Source organism: Micromys minutus (genome assembly GCF_963924665.1).
Source record: "Micromys minutus genome assembly, chromosome: 14".
NCBI lineage: Eukaryota > Metazoa > Chordata > Mammalia > Rodentia > Muridae > Micromys > Micromys minutus.
In genome coordinates, this window is record NC_137983.1 from 1,440,507 (window position 1) to 1,458,050 (window position 17,544).

The 17,544-nt window shown below is 53.0% G+C and overlaps 2 protein-coding genes across 3 annotated transcripts; both read left to right on the plus strand.

Annotated features, from left to right (window-relative positions):
- Positions 1-214: 214 nt before the first annotated feature.
- On the plus strand, positions 215-6,585 carry TM6SF2 (transmembrane 6 superfamily member 2; the record flags this gene model as incomplete). Of its 2 annotated transcripts, none has more annotated exons than XM_080928931.1 (10): positions 215-309; positions 1,467-1,570; positions 2,193-2,290; positions 2,360-2,463; positions 2,839-2,921; positions 4,179-4,303; positions 4,677-4,778; positions 5,110-5,202; positions 5,604-5,723; positions 6,219-6,585. In XM_080928931.1, the coding sequence occupies 10 exons, from the start codon at positions 215-217 to the stop codon at positions 6,426-6,428; spliced, it is 1,134 nt and encodes a 377-aa protein (XP_080785057.1). In that variant the 3' UTR covers positions 6,429-6,585. The 2 variants fall into 2 exon arrangements, with proteins under 2 accessions (XP_080785057.1, XP_080785058.1); XM_080928932.1 differs by having other exon boundaries at positions 4,683-4,778.
- Positions 6,586-7,095: 510 nt separating this feature from the next.
- HAPLN4 (hyaluronan and proteoglycan link protein 4) lies at positions 7,096-17,544 on the plus strand (the record flags this gene model as incomplete). The annotated part of the gene is made up of 7 exons (XM_080928592.1): positions 7,096-7,178; positions 10,250-10,356; positions 10,901-11,064; positions 11,150-11,270; positions 11,506-11,868; positions 13,514-13,837; positions 14,848-17,544. 7 exons carry the CDS (start codon positions 7,096-7,098, stop codon positions 15,237-15,239), a joined length of 1,554 nt encoding a protein of 517 aa, XP_080784718.1. The 3' UTR covers positions 15,240-17,544.

The following is a 17,544-nucleotide window of genomic DNA, read 5'->3' on the forward strand; positions in this document are numbered from 1 at the left end:
TTAATGGACTGAGAAAGAAAGCTGGTGGGCGGAGTCTTGTGTTAGCAGGGAGGAGCCGCGCACACTGGCCAAGAATCTGGGAAAGGGTGGCGACCCGCTCCTGGGCGGGGCGACCTTTGCGCGGGGCAGATCCCTGGCACCCCAGAGCTCTGACGTACTGCAGTCACGGAGCCAAGCATTCAGGAAGCCTCGCTGGGGTCGAGGTGCTGCTGCCATGGACATCCCGCCGCTTGCCGGCAGGACTGTGGCGATGTCACTCGGCGCCCTGCCAGTGTCCTACGTACTCAATCAAGTTTCAGCGTTCTCGCAGTGCGTTTTTGTCCATGAGGACTATGGGACTGGAGGGAGGATGAGGAGTAGAAGAGTCCATAGGATGGGAGCTGGGCCGGGGGGGGGGGGGCGCCCATGCAAGCAGAAATACCTCTCCTGCCTTGCTAAATAAGGAGGATGCAGTCCTACATTTCTGGGAAAAGGTGATCTGGAGCCATAGTGGGCTGGGCGGATATCCAGGATGCATGCTGTGCGGGTTCCAAAGTCGCCAGGGTCAAAGTATTTTCCTAGATAAAGACCAACTCATCCAAGTCCCCTGGCACGCATGCCCTGTTCTTCCATCGCCTCTGTCTTAGGCGTAGAGTAAATTCCCCCTACAAGGAATGACCACTTTGTTCAGCAAGTCCCTTACTCCAAAACCCAGTTGATCCAAACAGTGGGATAGAGAGGGTCTTAACCATAGGTCTGACTCCCTGGTACCTGTCTCTTGGGTGTCTGAGTGAACCAAGTGCCCTCTGGGAGCCTAGGTCCCTTCATCTGTCTTGGTATCACTGTAGTTATGGGTGAGGATCACTCATCACAAGTTCTGTGCAGTGTCAAGCTTAGTGTGACTGTCATTGCTGGTTAAGTAAAACCAGGCTGGAGTTGATGAAATGTGGACCTGGGTGGTTTAGGAGAATTGAACAAAAACTTGCTGTGTGGCACCAGACCAGTGGATTCCCCTCTCTGGGTTTTGGTTATTTGTCCAGCTGTGTTAAGGGAAGCCCAGAGACCTGGCTTCTGTTACCTATGCAGCTAGCTGAACTGTCAGGCTGTCGAGGAATAACTGAGCAAGAACAGGGAGGAACAGTTGGAGACATTCGGACTTTAGTTGGGAGAAACTGGGAGCCTCAGGGAGTACTGGGTACCCTTCCTACCAGAGCCTGACCACATGAAAGCTAAGTCTCAATGCTGGCCAGGCAAATCCAAATATTAGCTAATGAGGAAACACTGGAACTAACAGAAATGGATAGGGAGGTCAGAGGGCTTCCAGGGAAGCAAGATGGATAAGACTTGGAGGACGAGTAGGGGCTTGCCATAGAAAGCCCAAGCAAGAAGCCCCTGATGGAGGTCAAGTTCCATTCCCCTTTGCTGGTACTTTCTGAAATTCCTCCAGCTGGTCTCACCCAAGCATGGCTTCCCTCGGTTTCCCCTAGGCCCCTATGTGTGGTGCTGACGAGTGCTCTGGTACTGGGTCTGCTCTTCATGGCAGTCTACAGCTTATCTCATGGGGAGATCACTTATGACCCTCTCTATGCTGGTGAGTCACTGAGAGGTGCTGGAAGGCAGGGTGCTCCGGGCAAAGGCCTCTGTTCTAGACTTGGGACCAACCCAAGGACCTCCATTAGCTTTCGAATGGTTCCCATTATCTGTGGAACTCAGAGGGCCTGGAATACCACTAGACTGGAGAACTACAAAGGGTCTTCCCTTTCAGAGCTGGAACTCCAGAGAAGTAATTGTTTCCCCTGTGCCCTCCCCAAGCTCCTAGTCATCCTGCCTCTACCTGAGTTCTGAACACTGGAATAACAATGATCCTTTGTCCAGCTCCAGTCTTGACTTCCTTCATCACACATGTAGAATGGGGCACTATTATGTGTGGCCGGGTCACCTTGCCTTGGACCTGATGTTTCGAGCCCAATTATAAGATGAACTAAAAGTTAGGTGTGGTGCTGAGAGACTGTAATCCCAGCACTTGGGAACCTGCAGCAAGAGGACTTTCATTTGTCCAAAAGCAGCCTGGGCTACAGACCGTGTCCAAAGAACAGAACCTGAGGTTGCTCAGGCCCAAACTATCATTGTGGCTTTAGCCACTCCTACAGTTGGCCCTGTCCTTGCCATATGAAGCCCACTCCCCTGCTCAGTCCCACCTTCTCTGTCTCCAGTTTTTGTGATCTTCTCCTTCACCTCGGTGGTGGACCTTGTCATTGCACTCCAAGAAGATGGCTACCTGATGGGCTTTATGGATTTCTACACCAAGGAGGTAGTGTGGGATGCTCGGGCATGGTCCCGGCCTATCATGCATGCTCCTGAGCCCCACTCCTGCCCACAGGGTGAGCCCTACCTGCGCACAGCACATGGTATCTTCATCTGCTACTGGGATGGTACTGTGCACTACCTGCTCTACCTGGCAATGGCTGGTGCCATCCGCAAAAGGTGAGGTGGGCAGAGGACCAGGAACCCAGGAGGAAGTTGATTCCTGGAGTGGGTCCCAGGTCTCTGGGGAACCAGAAGTGTTTGAGAAGGAATAAGTTCACCCGGGGATGGCTGGAAGACACTTCCAGGTTGTCAGCAGGTATGGCTGGTTGGAGACCATTGGAATTATTCCCAGTGCCTATTGTCCATGTGTGAGGTGCCATCCAGGCACATACTTGAGCACGCTCAAGACCCATGGTCCATTTCTGGATACTAGTTAATAAATAAATAGCCCAAGAGGGACCCAGAGCTAAAGATCCAATGTGGCCTCTGGGCCCTAGCAAGGGCTTGAGATGGAGGGTTAATGGGCCATAGCTATCCCCCTTTCCTTCCCAGGAAAAGGTACCGGAACCTTGGGCTCTACTGGCTGGGATCCTTCGCCATGAGCCTCCTGGTGTTTCTCCCAGGAAACATCCTTGGTAAGGATCCAGACTATGAAACTCCAGTCCTTCACGTGTCTAAATAACCTTGGCCAGCAGCCAGTATACTCTCTACTCCCTTTCCACATGGAAGTAAAGGGGAAATGGCATTAATCCTGACTCCTCTCAGGTTATGCCCATCACAGAGCAAGGGAGTTTAGTGAAGGCTTGCTAAGTAGGTCTTTGAAGATAGGGCAGAGATGATGAGTCCCAGGGTTGCAATGGCTCAGAAAATGCTGATTAGGAGGACTGTTGGACTGCTCCACCCCAGGGAGCACCTGTTAGAGAGGTGGGATGCAGGGAGTTTGTGCTTATTTCACACTGCCACAGAGTTCCGTGCTGGGCTGTGGGGAAGCTCCGAGACATTGCCCCTGGGATGGGAAAGCACAGTCTGAGATGTAGGAAAGTCGGAGCTGGCTCAGGATCCCTGGACCTGCAACGAGGCTGGGGCCATGGGGTTTCCATACCCTTGGACATCCAGGCACTGCAGAGAGTCTGGAGGAGCAGAGAATACAATCAGGCCATGGGCTGAGGACAGCACCAACCTGGGGGCAGGGGAGCGGGGGAGCTTCAGCTTGTCCCAGTGGGGTTAGATTGTCCTTAGCTTGGCAGAGGCAGGCTCGGTGGCAGTTTTGACTGTGAACACAGAGAGGCCTTCTATGGGAGAATTAGGCTACAGCTCTGTAGTCTTCCCCAGGTTCCTTATGACAGACGGGTCTTGACAAAAGAGACAGTCCATGGTTCAAAACAGTTTATTGGTAGAAAATGGATTTCTCAGGGTGGGCCTGAGATTAAATACCTTTTGCAGGGAGGAATGTCTGGGAAGGGAAGATTTTTAGCTCTAAGCCCTCCGGGCCTCTAGGTATCTCATTAGCATGGAGGACACTGTTTTGAGCCTACAAGACACTATAGGACACATGTCTCTTATGTGAGAAGCATGGCATGTGTTCCAAGTCAGGAGTCTGGCAGGGAGCTGGGAGTCACCTGAGCCTCAGGTGTGTGCCCCTCGAGTCTCCAGGTCTCAAACTGCTCTACCTTACCAGACTTCCTGACATGGTTTTATGTCCCACAGGGGACATCCAAGTTGGGAAGTGAAGACACCCACTCAAGTGTCACATCTATATTTAGGCAGGCCAGGGTAAGGAGCATGCTGGGAGAAATGAAGGGTAAAGAGCGTGATCCAGGATAGTATAACTCAGAAGTCTAGGTGCCGTTAGGAGCTCCTTCATGAGTCACACTCTCTCCTCTCCCTGATAGGTAAATACAGTTCAGAAATCAGACCTACCTTCTTCCTCGCCATCCTGTACATGCTGGTTCCGTGCTGGGCCGGTGTGAGGATCTTCAACCAGTCCAGTGCACCAACCTCCTATACCCCTGCCATGGTGAGTGTACCCGCCAACACCCAAGCTGAGCCTCAATGCTGGCCTGTGCCTAGGGAGACTAGGGCAGGATTTCCATGAGTTCAAGGCCAGTATGGGCTTTATGGTAAGATTGTCTCAAAACTTCAAGAACTCAAATGTGACTTGGCAGTAGGACATTGGCTAAGAATCACCCAGAAGGGGCTAGGAGTGTGGCTCAGGGTTAGAATGCTCAACCAGACTATAGGAGACTTAGGTTAACACTCAGTTCATGTCTAAATGACCGTATACTAGAACCTCCGTGGTGCTCAGGAGGACAGAAAGGAGCACCTTCTGAGCATCTGCTGGGTTTCCAGCAGAGTCTGGCCTCTGCCTAGCTCTTTCTCCTATGGGGCAGGTACAGGAAGAACAGAAGAAAAGTCTCCTACAGCGTCCGGCTGACCTGACTCTCATAGTGTACCTCATCCTTGCTGCGTTTTTCACTCTCTTCCGGGGCCTGGTGAGTCTGCCTTGGCTGCCCCACTCTTTTACCTCCAGTCTCCCTCTTTAGCCTGCTTCTCCCAAATTTATTTCCTTATTCATTGCCAAAAGGACAGCGTTCTTCTATCTGATTACCCAAGGAAGTTCTTCACCAAGTCTGACCTGAATGTTTCGTGACATTCAGCCTATAGCCTCTTCTCTGCAATCTTACGGTGAACAACAAGGCAAGGGGAGAGAAACAGGGAGGGCTGAGAGACCAGAGTGATCAGTGTGGGCTCAGCTTGAGAGCTGGAGTAGGGAGGGGCCTTGTGAGATGTTTGACATGGATGGTGTTTTTCTGTGCATCTTAGGTAGTACTTGACTGCCCCACAGATGCCTGTTTCATCTATATTTACCAATATGAGCCATACCTTCGGGACCCTGTGGCCTACCCAAAGTTGCAGGTGAGAGGTCAGGTGGGAGGAGTGGGCTGTGGTCCTGCCCAAGCTTCTCTGAAGCAGTTGCCTGAAGCCCCTACCAGCCAGGCAGATGCACATTCGGACTTCAGGTATGGTGGGATCCAGGTGCTTAAGGACACATCTGAGAAGCACTCCAGGGTTTCATCTGACCCCTTGGTCACCTAGGATTTAAGAGCATGTTTCATTCAGGCTCTGACTAGCCCAGCCTGGATCACATGCTTCTGTCAATCTTGTTAGCCTTGGAAAGGGGGTGTTCCCATTTGCTAGGCCGGAGTCCTGCAGCTGAGTACAGACTTAATGTGGGTAATGGGAGGGACCCCATAGAGAAGGAGAGCAGCCTTGTGTAGACGCCCCACTGTGTCCTCACGGGCTGTGGTCTCCTCTAGATGCTGATGTATTTGTTCTATGCTCTCCCGTTCTACTGCCTGGCTGCCTATGCCCTTGCCTTTCCTGGCTGCTCCTGGCTGCCAGACTGGGCCTTGGTATTTGCTGGAGCCATTGGCCAGGTAAAAAGGGCGGGGATGGGATAGGGGTAGTGGTAACAGACCCGAGTCAGAGCTAGAGAGACCTGTCAGGGCATATGATGAAACTGACGCCCTGAGGGAAGGAGGGGCGGGGCCTGCAGAGTAGACACATTGTGACCTATGAAGACAAATACAGGGTAGGGCCTCCATGAATGGAAACCATATAGAAAGGCAATAAAGAAGACACCAAGGGAGAGAAAGACAAGAGACATTGGAGCTAGATGTTGACAAATTTGAACTCTGGCTTTGAGCACGTGAGGAGAGGTAGGGAGCCATGGAGATGTTTGAGCAGTGGAGGGACCAGAGCTCTTTCTGAGTTTCTGGTAGGAATAAAAAAATAAAAGCCTAGGCCCAGCCAACAGAGGGGGGAAGAGCAGCATCAGAGACAGGAATGTTTAGAGCTCAACAGTGGAAGGAAGACGGTGGGCAGTGTCCGGGGTGTCAGCCTGACCTGCGTTCCTCCTGCATCTGTGGCAGGCACAGTTCTCACACATGGGTGCTTCCATGCACCTGCGTACACCCTTCACCTACCGAGTACCAGACGACACCTGGGCCACCTTCTTTCTGAGCAACCTGCTGTTTGCACTGGGTCCCCACCTGCTGGCTTTCCGTTGTCTGTGGCGGCCTGCCTTCTTCTTGCATGCAGTACCAGCATCTTCAGAGAACCAAGGCAAGAAGCAGCAGTGAGCATGCACAGCTCCCGCCTTCCCAGGGTGGGTTGCCGTGGAATGACGGACATATGGAGAAACTGCATAGTGTTTGTGCAATGTCACCGTGCCTCAGACGTCACGAGGACTCTCATGCCCTCTCCTGAGATGTAGCCATCACTTCCCTCATCCTTTTAATAAAAGCCGTTCTGTTGTCTAGAACACCACCTAAGTGCTTCAGAGAGTTGGATCAAGGGACCATCTTCTTGTACCCCACAAGGGGAAAGTGGGGTGCTCACAGCCACAGTGGCTATCCAGAATCAGAGTGGCCAGGACATTCAAAAATCAGCCTTTCAGTGGGACACACAATTCCATATTCCAGATGTGAAAACTGAGGCTTAGAAGTGGGGAGAGCTCAGAAGGTAACTCTGGAGAAGTCACAGCACAGCAGGGGCTGTGGATATTGGCAGAGTGCTTGCTGAAGTCATTCCCAGCACCACATGAACTCGGTGTGTTGGCGCACATCTGTTGTCCTTGCACTGGTGCGGCAGAGGCAGGAGGATTAGGAGCACATAGCAAATTGGAGACCAGCCTGGGCTACATTCTCACCTCTCTACACATAAAAGACTCAGGGGCAATATGGCAGTCAGTAAAGTAGATGAGGAACTGAGTTTAAGTCCCCACAACCCACATGAAAACCAGCAGCTATGCGACATACCTGTAACCTGGCACTGGGACACAGGAAGAAGACAGGATCCCCAGAGCTCACTGCCAGCCAGCTCCAGGTTCGGTGAGATACCCTGCCTCCAAATCAAATAGAAGCCAGGAGAGGTGAAACACATCTTTATTTTATTTTATTTTATTTTAAAGATTTATTCATTTAATGCATGTGAGTACACTGTCACTGTCATCAGACACACCAGAAGAGGGCATCAGATTCCATTACAGATGGTTGTGAGCCACCATGTGGTTGCTGGGAATTGAACTCAGGACCTCTGGAAGAGCAGTCAGTGCTCTAACCACTGAGCCATCTCTCCAGCCCCACATCTTTAATCTCATCACGTAGGAGGCAGAAGATGGCAGATCTCTAGGTCAGCCTGGTCTACATAGTGAACTCCAGGGCAGTAAATGTTCTCTCAGACAGACAGGAAAAGCTGAGGGCTAGTGAGGAAGACACCTACTGCTCACCCCTGACCTAGACACCTGTTCTCTCTCACCTCTCTCTCTCTCTCTCTCTCTCTCTCTCTCTCTCTCTCTCTCTCTCTCACACACACACACACACACACACACACACACACACACACACACAGTGTCTTAGGGTTTTATTGCTCTGGAAGACACCATGACCAAGGCAAGTCTTATAAGGACAACATTTAATTGGGGCTGGCTTACAGGTTCAGAGGTTCAGTCCATTATCATCAAGGCAGGAGCATGGCAGCATCCAGGCAGACATGGTGCAGGAGGAGCTGAGAGTTCTACATCTTCATCCAAAGTCAGAAGAGGACTGAGTCTGGCAACTTGAGCCACATAAATGAGACCCTAAAGTGACATACTCCCTCCAAGGACACACCTTCCCCAACAAGGACACACCTCCTCATAGTGTCACTCCCTGTGGGCCAAGCATATAAACACATAAGCCTACGGAGTCCAAACCTATTCAGACCACACATGGAGCAAAGCACAACTAAGCACACAGTGGAGTTGGGCATCTGGAGAAGATTTTAGCTCGAGGTGATACCTGGGCACAGTGAGTTAGGAACTGACCTCCATCCTAATGTCCCAAGTTAACAGGCTGGTTAAGCAGCAAAGGATGGAAAACGAGTCTCCATGTCCTGTCTTTAATCTGCAAACTGGGTGAAGGGTGGAGCTAGCAGATGATGGGCCCTGAGCTCCTGGGCGGGACCAACTGTTCACCAGTTTCTAGTGGAAACCCAATCACAACACTCTGTCTTGACCAGAGACCCGTGGTTTTGACAGGTCTGTCTCAGGCAGCAAGCAGAAGAGTGGAACTCAGGCCTGTCCCTCAGGGTCCCAGTGCGATGGGCGAAGCAAGAGCAGCAGCCGTGCTCCTTAGCCGCACTAGTGCGCTGCTGCCGCTGAAAAGGAAACTCATTCGTGCTGTCCTTCTAGAAAAGCGATAATGTCTGACGTGGAGCTCAGGCTAACCTCAAACTTGCTATCTATCCATCTGCCTTAACCTCCTGAGCTCTAGGAAAACAGCCTGTGCCTCCATGCCTGGCTTTCCCTGTCCTCTCCTCCTCCTCTTCCTCCTCTCCTCCTCTTCCTCCTCTCCTCCTCTTCCTCCTCTCCTCCTCTTCCTCCTCTCCTCCTCCTCTTCCTCCTCTCCTCCTCTTCCTCCTCCTCCTCCTCTCCTCCTCTCCTCCTCTTCCTCCTCTCCTTCTCTTCCTCCTCTCCTCCTCTTCCTCCTCCTCCTCCTCCTCTCCTTCTCTTCCTCCTCTCCTCCTCTTCCTCCTCCTCCTCCTCCTCTCCTCCTCCTCTTCCTCCTCTCCTCCTCTCCTCCTCCTCTTCCTCCTCTCCTCCTCTTCCTCCTCCTCTTCCTCCTCTCCTCCTCCTCTTCCTCTTTCTCTTCCTCTTCCTCCTCCTCCTCCTCTTCCTCCTCTCCTCTTCCTCCTCATCTCCTCCTCTTCCTCTCCTCCTTTTCCTCTCCTCCTTTTCCTCCTCTCCTCTTCTTCCTCCTCTTCCTCCCTTTCCTCTTCTTCTCTTCCTCTCCTCTTCTTCCTCCCCTTCTCTCCTCCTCTTCCTCTTCTCCTCTTCCTCCTCTCCTCCTCCTCCTTAACAAGGTCTTTGTGAAGCCTTAGCTATCCTGGAACTCACGCTGTAGAAGACAAGGTCTTATGTAGCCTCAGCAGGTCTTAAATTCCCACTGTAGCCCAAGGTAATTTTACGTTCTTCAATTAATTTTTTTTTTTTTTTTTTTTTTTTTTTTTTTTTTTGAGATACGTCTCTCTATTATGTAGCTCTGGCTGTCCTGGAACTTGCTAAGTAGAGCAGGCTGGCCTCAGACTTACAGAGATCTGCCTGCCTCTGCTTTCCAAGTGCTGAGGTTAAAGGTGTGGCCACCACGGAAGCACGGCATGTGTAGGCCGGGCTTCACACTCAGGACCCCCTACCTCTGACTCTTAGCATGTTTTACTAGCATGTACCACCACAACTGGCCCAAGGTGACTCTGAATTCCTAACCCGGCCTCAGCCTCTCTGGTGTTGAGATGACAGGTATATACATTAGCCTCACTTTTATGGGGTGCTGGGGATGATCCCAGAACCTCAGGCATGCCTGCGAGCCCTCCTCCAACTGAGCTTCAACCCCAGCCTTCAGCTAATACATGGCCTGGGTATAGACCAGGCTAGCCTCAAGCTCACTGTCTCCCAGCCTCAGCTTCTTAATTCCGAGATTATAGACTATGGCTCCAAACCTCTTCCTCTTTTCCCTTCTCATCCAAGGCTGACCTCGAACTTACAGAAGATAACTTTAAACTGCTCCTTCTCTCCTTCCCCCTCCAGAGTACTTGAGTGACAGTTGTGTACCAAGAAATGAAGTGTGCTGGGGTGGAGCTGGAATACTTGATTAAGAAGTATTAAGCTTGGTCAGCCAGTCTAGTTCACTCATCTGCTCACTGGGTGGTCATATGGGACTTCTATGCGGCAGCACGCCTGTCACCGAGGTGTCACCGAGGCATAGAGTACCAGCCCAGTTCGGTGAGACTGGCTGGCCAAGTAGTCCCCGTGGGTGAGAGGTTGCAATGGGTCACTATCCCTGTGCCCGGGCTGCCCCACCTTCCCGCCGCGCGGTGCGCAGGCGCAGGCACCTTTAATGCCCCATGCGCCCTCCTCTCCTTGCAGGCAGCCACCCGGATTGCACGGCCCCAGCTGGCCGGACTGCTGTGCGCGCGTGCGCAGTCAGAAAGAGCAGGAGCACTGGCCGCTCAGCGGGGGCCGGGACCAGGATGGTGAGTGCCACGCTGCACTGGGCTCTCGAATCTCACATTTGTCTCTGTCCCTCTCCTCTCTACCTCTCTCCGTCCTCTCTTCTCTTCCTCTTGCCTCCTCTTTCTCTTTCTTTGGCACTTTCCGTTTCTCTGCCTCTTCAATGTCTCCCCCATGTTTGGGGGGATGGAGAAGAGCGCTCACTGATTCTTTTTTCCGAGTCTCTCTACTAGTCTCTTCTTCCTCTACCTCTGAGTCTTTCTCTGCATCTCTGATTCCACACTTCAATTTCTATGTCTCTGGGCCACTGTCTCTGCGTCTCTATCTCTGGGTCTCTGCATCTCTGCATCTCTGTCTCTGAGTTTCTGGATTTCTGCCTTTGCGTCTGTCTCCGGGTGTCTGTGTCAGGGTCTTTATCTCTACGTCTCTTCCTCTGTGTCTCTGTTCCTGTGTCTCTGTCTCTGCGTCTCGACTCTGGGTCTTCATATCTCGCTCCTTCGGTCTCTCCTGGACTGGCTGAGTAGCCCATTGCCCCCCACCTTCCCGATCCTGTCCCTCTATCCCCAGCCCCCGCTCGAGCTGCCGGGCTTGCTGCAGTCTCCTGGCGCGCGGATAACCTTGCGGTCCCGGTCTGCGCTGCGGCTCCCCCTTCCGTGCGCTCCCGTAACGGGGGCGGGGACTTAGGGAAGGCGAAGGGAATCACCAGACCCTCTGGTAGCTCCACGGTTGTTGTGCGGCTGAGACCCCTTTGGGGAGGGCTGGCAGAGCTAGGGGCGGTCGGGGCAGTACAGCTGGACGCAGCTCCTGTGCCCGCAGGCATGTGCTCCAGGAGCCCTCGGTCACCGCGCACTCTGGGCCGTGGCCTGGGGACTCCTGCTGCTGGTCCCCATCCTCGCAGGGGCGCAGCGTGGCAGGAAGAAAGTCGTGCACGTGCTGGGTGAGTTTTGTGCGAATCCTCCAACCCCCAATACACACACACACACACACACACACACCCATGCACGCACACACACAGCGGAGGCCTAGAGTGAACGACGGGAGTGGGATAGGGTGGCGGATTGCCATGGTCCCCTACTCAGTCTCCTCTGAACTACTTTCCCATCGTAGACCTACATCCCCTTCCTGGGCCCCTCCCTACCGCACCTTTGACCCCTGATTGGTCACCCCCGCAGAGGGCGAATCCGGTTCCGTGGTGGTGCAGACGGCGCCGGGGCAGGTGGTGAGCCACCGTGGTGGCACCATTGTCTTACCCTGCCGTTACCACTACGAGGTGGCCGCTCACGGTCACGACGGCGTCCGCCTCAAGTGGACAAAGGTGGTGGACCCGTTGGCTTTTGCCGATGTCTTCGTGGCTCTGGGTCCCCAGCATCGAGCCTTCGGTCCCTACCGAGGGCGGGCTGAGCTTCAGAACGACGGACCCGGGGATGCCTCGCTGGTTCTCCGAAATGTTACTCTGCAGGACTACGGGCGCTATGAGTGCGAGGTCACCAATGAACTGGAGGATGACGCCGGCATGGTCAAGCTGGATCTGGAAGGTGACCGCAGCATGGGCTGAAAGGGGACTGTGCGGGACAAACGGAATCAAGTTGGCGCGGTAGAGATTTTGTTGGGGGGAATAACTCATTTAGAAATTACAGCTATTATTTATATATGTGTATGCTAACGTATGTGTGTGGTTAAGGCCAGAAGAGGTCTCTGAGCCCCTAGAGTTGGAGTTACAGGTGGCTAAGAGCTGCCTGGTGTCTGTGTGGGGAATAAAACTTTTTGGCTGGAGAAGAAACAAGAAAGAGGGTCCCCTCCCCCGCGTTTTCCTTGCCTTCTAGGCAAGGTCTTGCCATACTGTCCTGGAACCCGTTCCATAGACCACACTAGCCTGTGTTCGGATAATCTTTTTGTACACAGTGTGAAGGTATGTCTGTGTCCTTCCTCACCTGCCTAAGGCACCTTCTGATTAATTTAATAAAATCTCATCAAGCCTTGAATATGCCGAGATTGGCCTGCTTCTCAATGACCATTCCTGGCCTGCAGAAAGCGGTTTCTGTCTGTTCGTTTGCTTGTTTTTAACCACTGAGCCATCTCTCCAGCCCTAGCTCTATGATTAAGACAAGGTTTAAAGGACCCCCAAATTGGCTCTGAACTCATGATCTTTAAAGAAGAAAGTTACTGACTTTTTGGTGTGTATGCACACACACTTATGTGTGCTCATGAGTGTACAACTGTCTTGGTACTTGTATGGAGATCACAAGCAATTGGCAGAATGTTTCTCTCCTGAAACAAAGTTCAGTTTGTCAGGCTTGGTGGCAACCCCCTACCTTCCCAGCCATTTTATTGACCTCTCTGAACATTGTAACAATGGCAAATCGTAGCTGTCTTCACTAGATACTTTCTGTTTGCCAGCCACTTAGCTGAAGGGCTCTCTGGAGCTCCTCATTTAATTTCCTCAAATCCCCGAGGTAGACAGCTATTAACCTAGAGATGAGCTCTGCCTCAAGAAGGCTATGACGTTGCCCTGGGCATCTGTAGGTGAGGGGCATGGCCAAGATTCACATACTGTCCATCAAAGCTCTAGGGCTTCACCATAGCTGCTGTTTGCATCCTGTGTAGAATAGGGGAGAGCATGAGCCTAAGCCTAAGCCCTGTCCTTAACACAGAAACACTCCAGAGTTGGGTTGACTGTGAGTTTAGGGAGAAATAAGTTAAGTTACAGACAGGACTTGGAAGGGAGACACTTTAAATAATACTGGCAAAATCAAAGGGCACAACACCCTGCCTAACCTTTTCAGGACCCAGGGACAGGCATTTCCAGCTTACTGGTCACTTTGGGAAGGATTCAGTTCTGGCGGTTGTCAGAACATTGGGACAGAGGACATTAGGAGTTGAGTTTTGATGGAGAATTAAGCAGCTGGAAAAGGGTAAAAAGAACATGAACGAAGGTCTGTGACCACAGGAGAGTAGACGCGATTAAAATGTGTTGAGGAGGAGGAATACATCCCAGGTTTGAATCGAAGGGCCCATAATGGGCATGAGCTAACCAGAGGTGCGGCCAGGTCTGAGGGCTAGACAGAAGAATGAACTGGAAGGTTCTGTTTCATGCAAGGTGTAGTAGAATCCAGAGTGTATGTATGTGTGTATGGGGGGGGAGGTACCCTGACAGACTCCCATTCGTCTTCATCCATCCAGGGGTGGTCTTCCCCTATCACCCGCGTGGAGGCCGCTACAAGATGACGTTCATGGAAGCGCAGCGCGCTTGTGCCGAACAGGACGGCATTCTGGCGTCCGCCGAGCAGCTGCACGCAGCCTGGAGAGATGGCCTGGACTGGTGCAATGCGGGATGGCTCCGTGATGGCTCCGTGCAGTACCCGGTGAGCCAGGCCCGGGAGCCCTGTGGCGGGGCTGGAAGCACTGGGGCCAGTGGCGGCACCAACGGGGGTGTGCGCAACTATGGATATCGTCATAACGCTGAGGAACGCTACGATGCCTTCTGCTTCACGTCCAACCTCCCGGGTGAGTTAAGCCCTTTCTAAAGAAGCGGGACTCCAGCGCTTATTTCCCGCCTTCTTGAGGAGACCAAGGGCCTACCTACCCTAGGCTCCAACCCCTAAATACATAGGCTTCTTCCTGAAGGGGACCCTTCCCTCTCTCCTTTCTCTTAAACGTTACGCCCTCTCTCTGGAAGGAGGCCCACTCTCTCCCTGGAGGGACATCTGCCCCACATGCACGGGCCCTGACCCATTGAGCCTGGCCCCACTCCAGAGTGCATAGTCTCTGTCCCCTAAAGTGAGGTCTGCTCCACTACATATGCCCCGCCTCTTAGGGAGAAACCCACCCCAAGTGTCTAGTCTCCAACCCTTTGAGGAAGACTGGCCCTAACCGCCTAACCCTAGGGCCTGGCAGGTGGAGGGAAGTCTGTTTCAGAAACAGACGAGAACAGTCTCCATTCCTCAGAGTATAGGCTCCTTCTCTCTTGAAGGAAGACTTCCTCCATGGGCTCTGCCTCAAGGAAATAGGCACATTTAAGCCCAAAGTCCCCCATCCCTGCTTCCCCGAAGAATACCTGTCTAAAATACATAGAGCCTACCCCGTGGTTGAAGGTCCGTTTCAAAAGCGTGGACCCTGCCCACAAGAACACAGATCCTACGCCTAAGGACATAGACACTACACAAAGGCATAAGGACACTGGCCAAAACCTTCCCAAACATAGGTCCCGCCCCACTTAGGAGGCCTGCCCAACGGACAGAGATCTTCCTGAAGAGCAATAGAACCTTCCTCCAAGACCATCACCTCCCACCAAAGTGAGCAGGCCCCGCCCCTCCACCTTGCCCTCCTCTACTATGAAGATGCCTTTCCAGGATGGCCACAGGGGGGCAGTGAAATGCCACATGGTACCCGCACTGGCAGAAGCAGAGGTCCCAGGTTTCAGAGAAAGGGATGGACTAGGAGCAGGAAGCCCCGGGATGCTGGAGCCTGGCAAGTTCATCCCTGGCCCAGCTCTGACACACTTTTGGATCCCGCAGGCCGCGTGTTTTTCCTGAAACCGCTGCGACCTGTGGCCTTGGCTGGAGCGGTGCGAGCGTGCGCAGCTCGAGGTGCCACAGTGGCCAAGGTCGGGCAGCTGTTTGCTGCGTGGAAGCTGCAGCTGTTGGACCGCTGCACTGCAGGTTGGCTGGCGGATGGCAGCGCGCGCTATCCCATCGTGAATCCGCGAACTCGCTGCGGAGGTCCTCGACCCGGCGTGCGCAGCCTTGGTTTCCCTGACGCCTCCCGACGCCTCTTTGGTGTCTACTGCTACCGCGCTCCGGGTGCCCCAGACCCAGCTCCAGGTGGCTGGGGCTGGGGCTGGGCTGGCGGAGGAGGTTGGGCCGGAGGGTCGAGGGATCCGGCTGCCTGGACCCCGCTGCGTGTCTAGATCTGAGAGGATGCGCGTTTTGGGGTGTTGGTGGCTGGTCCAGTGGCTCCATGCACCCCCTGGATAAGACCATGTTTCAGAGTCTCAGAGATCCCTTGGAAATATGACACACCCCTGTGGTGCACTGCAGGCTGATTTGGCTACCTGTGGTCTTTGGACGTTGACCACACCTAAGGTTTCCTGGATACGTGACACACCCCTGCGGTGAGCTGCAGGCTGACCCACCTGCTGTGGGCCTTGTTCGCTGACTATGCTGCCCTCTGAGGATCCCTGATAGTGGCCAAGTCCACGTCTTTGGATAGTGAATGTCTCATCTTTCAGACTTTGTCTAGAAGAGTCATGCTCTCCCCGAACCCCCGGATCCCAGTAGACCAACCAGACTCTACGGTCTCCTAAAGATGACCCCCCTTCTACGGCCTCCTGAAAAACAGGTGGATACTCCCCCTCAGTCACCTGGAGGCTGGACCCCCAGGATTAACTGGAGACCGCCCCCCCCCAGTCCCTCTGCATTTCCCAGGAGCTGGAGAACTGGTCTTGGATAGTCAGCTGTCCACTGACTTCTCCCCATCACTGGTGAAGAAACAGAAAACTGCGGGTCACAAGGGGATTGTGCCCTATGCGGGCAGATGACCCAGAGGCTGGGTATTCCCACTCTTCCAGAGAGTCTCTTTATGTTTTCAAGGTAACATGCCTTGTCCCTGGGTCACTATGGAGGCCAGACCCAACACCTCTGGCTTCATGGGAGAAGATCCCCAGGTGGCTCCCAGAAACAGTGGCCATGCCTATCCCTCAGGTACTTCTTCTGGCCAGAGTAGACTTGCCTGAATGTCTCATCCCCAAGCTCCTTGGGGGATGTCGCCAAAGATATTATTCCCTCAGACCAGAAACCCCTAAAAATCTGACTTGTAGACACAAGCTGCTCGGCTTCTAAGGTCACACAGACTACCAGTGCAGCCTTACCCGCCCGTCTCATCCGATACACCCACGGAAATGGCATGTTTGCCTTCCTCTGTAACCATGGTTACCACACTTTTCCTTTCTCACTAGTCTAAAGCCCAGACACCTATCACTTCATTTTTGGCTGTTCCTACCCGGGTGGGCCACTGTAGAGACAATCTTCCCCACAGAGCGCCCTCAGGGTAACCCAGCATTCAGTTCCCCAGGCCTCTTCCAAAGTGCAGCTTCAGTTTCTCTCAGCTGCACAAGCCCCGCCCCTAGACAGTTTGAACCTCCCGACTGTTGCCATGGAGACTAAACTCTGGTGTCCAAGGTAACAGAACACCTGCCCCTTCATGGCTTTCCCTCCAGGGTCCCATCCTGTCCATCTGTTGCCATAGAGACCATCAGTGTCTCTATGACAACTGATCTGCAGCACTCAGAAACTCCTTGCTATGAGCAGAGTACCTCTGACTGGAGCTGCTTACTGTGTTCCTCAGGCGCCTGACAACGTCCATTCTTCAGATGGGCCCATGCTGGACTCCGCTTCAGGGCAGCTGCCTGCCACCATCCGTTTGCATGCTAACTCTACTCCACACTGCAGCAGAGCCCAACCAGCCTGCACCCCCTCCAGCATTTTAAATGCTCATCCTGCAGATGAGAACTGAGGCTGTGGTGCTGCACAAGGCCAACCTTTTCTCTCCCCAAAACCACCAATTTCAACCCATTTCTGAGGGCCCGTGTGTGCTCAAGGGTCAAGACCGGTCTAAATGCAGGAGCCTCCAGGTCTCAGGTGCTGCTGGGACCAGCAAGTACCTTTGCCCACACACCTTCCTGCCTGCCCCATCTATCTCGGCTAACTTCATCCCTGAATCTGGAAGCTAAAGGGGTGCGGGCTCCAGTCATACCTTTTGTTCTAAAGTGTGCAACCAAAAATGTATCCAGGCTCTTCTCTGGACTAGGGTTGTTCTGAGGCACCCAGCAGCCGTCTGCAGCCCAGGTTCAATAAACCTTCTGGTGAATGCGAAACAAGGCTGCTGGTCCCTCTGTCAGAAAATTGGGTTTCCCGGGCCAAGTTCGGGAGTGGCTCCTCCTCTTTCAGTGCTCCCAACCTGAATACAGAAAGGCAGAACAGTTTACTGCGTGTCAAGACCAGGACCCTGTGAGAGCCTGTCTGACCTCACGCGCTGTGGCATCATAAGAACATGTACTTTAAAACGTTAAGTAGGATCTGGTGTAGAACTGAGATAGCCATCTGTATTTTCATTTATTTATTTATTTCGGTTTTTTTAAACAGGTTTTTGCTGTTTAACCCTGGCTGTCATGGAACTTGCTACATAGACCAGCTTTGGCCTTGTACTCAGTGATC